Source organism: Nanorana parkeri, unplaced genomic scaffold (assembly GCF_000935625.1).
Source record: "Nanorana parkeri isolate BGI_ZX_2015 unplaced genomic scaffold, ASM93562v1 scaffold1283, whole genome shotgun sequence".
Classification (NCBI taxonomy): domain Eukaryota; kingdom Metazoa; phylum Chordata; class Amphibia; order Anura; family Dicroglossidae; genus Nanorana; species Nanorana parkeri.
The window spans coordinates 25,308-29,863 of NW_017307551.1; the positions used below are offsets into that span (position 1 = coordinate 25,308).

The window sequence follows — 4,556 nt, forward strand, 5'->3', positions numbered from 1 at the left end:
TATAATTATTAGATATATTTGTATTTTTTTTGTTTATTGAAGAATAGTAAAACAAATTAGTGCGCAAGAAGAATATGTTTGGAGGGACATTGACTAAGTAGCATTCACTGTATCCATAACACACATCTGCAGACACCTTCACCTGTTGGAAAAAAAACATTCGGCATTATTTCTTTATCGGTAAAGATTCTATCTGTGACATAGGCTGTATTAAAAAACCTGGAAAGGGGATACATTCTTCTTTCTACCTTTACTCTTCTTCCTCCCGTCTCTTGAGTTCTTCTTTCTGTCTCTACTTTTCTTCCTCCTGTTTCTTGCGTTCTTCTTTCTGTCTTTTTTATTCTTCATTCCATCTCTTGCCTTCTTCTTCTTCTTCTTTCTGTCTCTTCTCTTCTTCCTGTCTCTTTTTTTTCTGTATCTTTTTTTCTTCCTCTTCTCTTTTGCATTTTTCTTCTTCTTTCTACCTTTATTCTTCTTCCTTCTGTCTCTTTCATTCTTCTTCTTCTTTCTATCTCTTTTTTTCAGCTTCCCCTGTCTTGAGTTCTTCTCCTTTCTATCTCTTCTTTTCTTCCTCCCCTTTCTTGTGTTTTTCTTCTTTCTGTCTTCTCTTCATCCTCCTGTCTCTTGCGTTCTTCGTCTTCTTTCTGTCACTTTTCCTCTGTCTCTTCTCTTCTTCCTCCCGTCTCTTGTCGGTGAGCAAGTCTGCAGAAATCCGGTTTATCATAAATTTGTCAAATTTCTTTCTAAATGTGCTAAATTCAGATTTGACATCACACAGCATTGAAGTTAACTGGGGATAAGTTTTGATGGACACTTTTAGCCCTTTGGAGGGCTACTCGATGAGCTATTGTTACACCGGTGGTATGAGAAGGCCACACTGAGTGTTCTTTTGCTAGTTTTAAAGAAGAACTCTGGGGTTTTGTAAAATGTACCCTTGCAGTGAGACTACCCCTGCTCGGAAGGGGTTGGGTGCTCATTTTGTCTAGGGGGGCTCGAATAAAGCAGATGTACCCATGGCAGTTAGTGCTCACCTTTCTACCCCTTCCTTTTGGCTGTGCTATGTTCCTTGGCATCCATGTCTAATGCAAGTCAATGGGCATGCATTAGATGTGATGACCTCAGCAGTCATTAGACCGCCAAAGACCAGGGGAGAAGAAACTGCGGAGACCAGTCTAGCAGTCAGGTGGGATTGAGTATCAGGTGAGTATATATTCTGTATATGGGGCCCTAAACCAAAGTGGGGGTAGCCCCACTGCAAGGGTTACATTTAAAAATTCATGACTTCTAATTCATAGACAGATGGTTTAACGGTTATTTGAAAGCCCTTTGTCCTTTTAACATGAATGCTGTCCCTGGTGAGGCCATTTTCCTTTATTTTTATCTAATATTTATTTGCTCAACAGATCAACTTTGTGCTGTTTGTTGGCATAATTATCATTCTGGTGCAGAAGCTGCAGTCTCCAGACATAGGCGGCAATGAGTCCAGTATATACCTGTGAGTATATTCATCTCTCTGTTTCCCTTGACACTCCCATAATTTGGAGGAATATAGATAATAAGAGGTTTTAAGTTGTATACAGATTCGTTCTTCAATGTTTTTAAATGTATATATGTAATATCACATTATGGCCACTAGATGGAGCTTAGGGAGCACAGGAAATAGCGATTTACTTTTTATGCTTCCCGCCGCCATCTGGTGGCCATAATGTGGTATTAAATCGACTAAAACATTTGAAAATACTGTATATTGCCTTGTAAAGAAACAACTAAAGAACATTCATTTGTTTCATGTATCTGCAGATAATGATCCATCACAGATACTCCTAAGACCGAATAAATAGACCCCCAAAGTGTAAATTTTCCTGGGCAACTCTGAGTACATAATTAGAATTGAGCATTGTATCATTTTTGTCTGACACCAGATTTTAAGGAGGGCATTCTATCTGTTAATACCCATCATAGTAAAAAGCAAAGTATAACCTATCCTTCTATAATCAGTTACTTTAATTATAAATATATATGTAAATATTAATTGATTTATTATTATTTTATTATGTTTAACATATCTATAATACAATTGGGAAACCCCTCTCCTAAATATAATTTAAAGCTGAACTCCAGGCTAAGCACATATTGTCCTCATACCAGAGTCATGTGTATTCATATTTAAATCTTGGTCTCTTGTGAGACTTGGAGTTTCCTGTAATGAAGGCCGGTCACTGCTGCTCTCTCCTTGTTCAGGGTGACTGGTCTTGTCTCCGCCCCCTCCTGTAATAAAGACCGGTCACTGCTGTTCTCTCTCCTTGTGCAGGGTGACTGGCACTATATAAATACCTTTAAAAAAATACCTGTAAGTGTTACCTTCGGTCCAGAAACAACTTTATTCCAATGACAAATTCCCTGCAAGGCCATCACGTTTCAGGGGCTTTATCTCCGTCTCCTTCATTAGGGCTTAAAAACCGTAACAATGATACAATGTATCGTTTGGTGTTACAGTATGACAATGTTGTGGATTTGCACGGCCAACTATGGGGTTAAGGCTTCAAACTAGCGTCCTCCCGTCACCCTAGGCTCAATATACCACGAGCTGTTGCTCTCGGTATACTGAGACGCCGCAGCTGAAGCGGATCCCGACAATTGTGTCTGGATCCGCCCAGCTGAGTGACTGACAGCTGGCTCTGCCTATCTAGAGGCAGAGCCAGCTGTACCCGCCCCCTCCCCCATCCGATCCACCAGTCAGCGCTGGCGGATCGGAGCGGGGAGGGGGGAATCCAGCCCCTCCCCTGTCACGGCAGAGAGCCGTGACAGGATCGAGAGGTGAGCGAACGCCGGTATGTGTTCGCTCACCTCACGATCTACTGAGCCGACCTGTGACAGTCTCATTGTCACAGGTCGGCTAGAACTATGAGGTGAGTGAAAAGCACTCACCTCATAGTTCTCCTTTAAGATCAACATATAAAGAAAGCTCTTGGTTCCGATGCTGTTCTGCCATTTGGGTCAGAGTTTCTGTCGCTTCCACGCTCCATCCAAATCATAAGAAAATAAAAGTGGGCTTTAGATACGCTTTAAGATCTATACACACCTAACACTTGTTTTCATTGACACTGGTTGGTGTCTCTTTAACAAGAAAACAATCCCCTGTCAGGAAACAGATATTTGTTGCGGCTATTAGAGGGAAGGTGTTGTTGCTCGGCATTCAGAGCCCGTCTTGCTCCCAGATTTTAAATGTCAGACGGAAGTTCAGGAAAATGTCACACCAGTTAACAAGATGTCGGTCGTGTCTGCTCACACTTAGGCAGGACGTGCCTTGTTCGCTTAGTGCGCTCCTGGGAGCTCCCAGATCTTCCCTAATCATCTAATTCAGTGGTTCTCAACTCGTGGGTCGCGACACCCTCTGCAGTGGGTCGCGGCGTCATGTCTGCATAGACCGGCCCATCTGCATTGATGGATAATTGGTTTAGACTGTTAGTTTGCACACAGCTTGTTGTATATTTTCCATCAGAATTCCCCACATTAATCCGTCTCCATATCTGACTCTGAACACATTTTAGAAAAAAAAAATGTGTTTTCAATATTTTTTAGTAAATAGTAATAAAAAAAAGGATATTTACCTGTTCTTCCTGCCGGAGAGCAACTCCAAACAATAGTGGTGAATGGTTAAAAATAAGGGTGAGCTCGGGACTGCTCTGAATCTAAGCTCACCTGAACCCGGCCGCAGCATTGACCAAATATGGTCAAGGTGGCCAGATAAGGTCAATGATGTCACCAGCACCCCGCAGCCACACATAAACAAAGAGGTGGGATGCTCATGACATCATTGTCACATTATATGGCCACATGGCCATTTTAGGTCAATGCCATTGACTAAGTGTGGCCATGTGGCCATATAAGGTCAATGATGTCACCAGCACCTCACTCCACAACCACAGATAAACAAAGGGGTGGGATGATTGTGACATCCTTGTCAACCTATATGGCCACATGGTCATTTTAGGTCAATACCATTGACCATGTATTGTCATGTGGCCATATAAGGTCAATGATGTCACCAGAACCCAGCCATTTGTTTCTGTGCAACTATGAGGTGGGGAATCCCCCGGCTGCAGCTGGTTGCATGTGCACTGATGCTCAACTTCCCAGTTTGGATAAGCTGTGGTTTGGACCAAACCCAACCTCATCCCCAATTAAAATCTCTATTCATAAAATGTGACAGGTATTGTTGAGCATCGATACACACCTTTGTCATATGGTGTGTTGCGGTAACACTCATGTTAATGCACAATACGTTATGTGCATTAGTACGTTGCAGTGCCATTCACTTTGTATAGCACCCCAATGCACTATGGCAAAGCAACAATGATACACATGTTTCGGTGCACAGCAATGCATGGTCGTGTGTTGTGGCGCACTGCATGGAGACAAATGCTGCATGTCCATTGTTTGGTCTGTTCCTGTACCTTGGCAGCGCATTAAAAATGAATTGGCTGCATAAGTGCCAGAGCCGTAGTTCGCTCCTTTTGCACACCGAGGCAATAAATGAAAATTGTCATCAATCC

At 42.4% G+C, this 4,556-nt stretch overlaps 1 protein-coding gene across 1 annotated transcript in view; it reads left to right on the top strand.

Moving 5' to 3' along the window:
• Nucleotides 1-4,556, top strand: part of ADCYAP1R1 (ADCYAP receptor type I) — a 28,470-nt gene that overhangs the window by 16,187 nt on the left and 7,727 nt on the right. Inside the window, exon 7 of the mRNA XM_018569075.1 lies at nucleotides 1,404-1,495. Within this exon, the coding sequence (XP_018424577.1) occupies nucleotides 1,404-1,495 (92 nt within the window). The remainder of the gene's footprint in view (nucleotides 1-1,403; nucleotides 1,496-4,556) is intronic.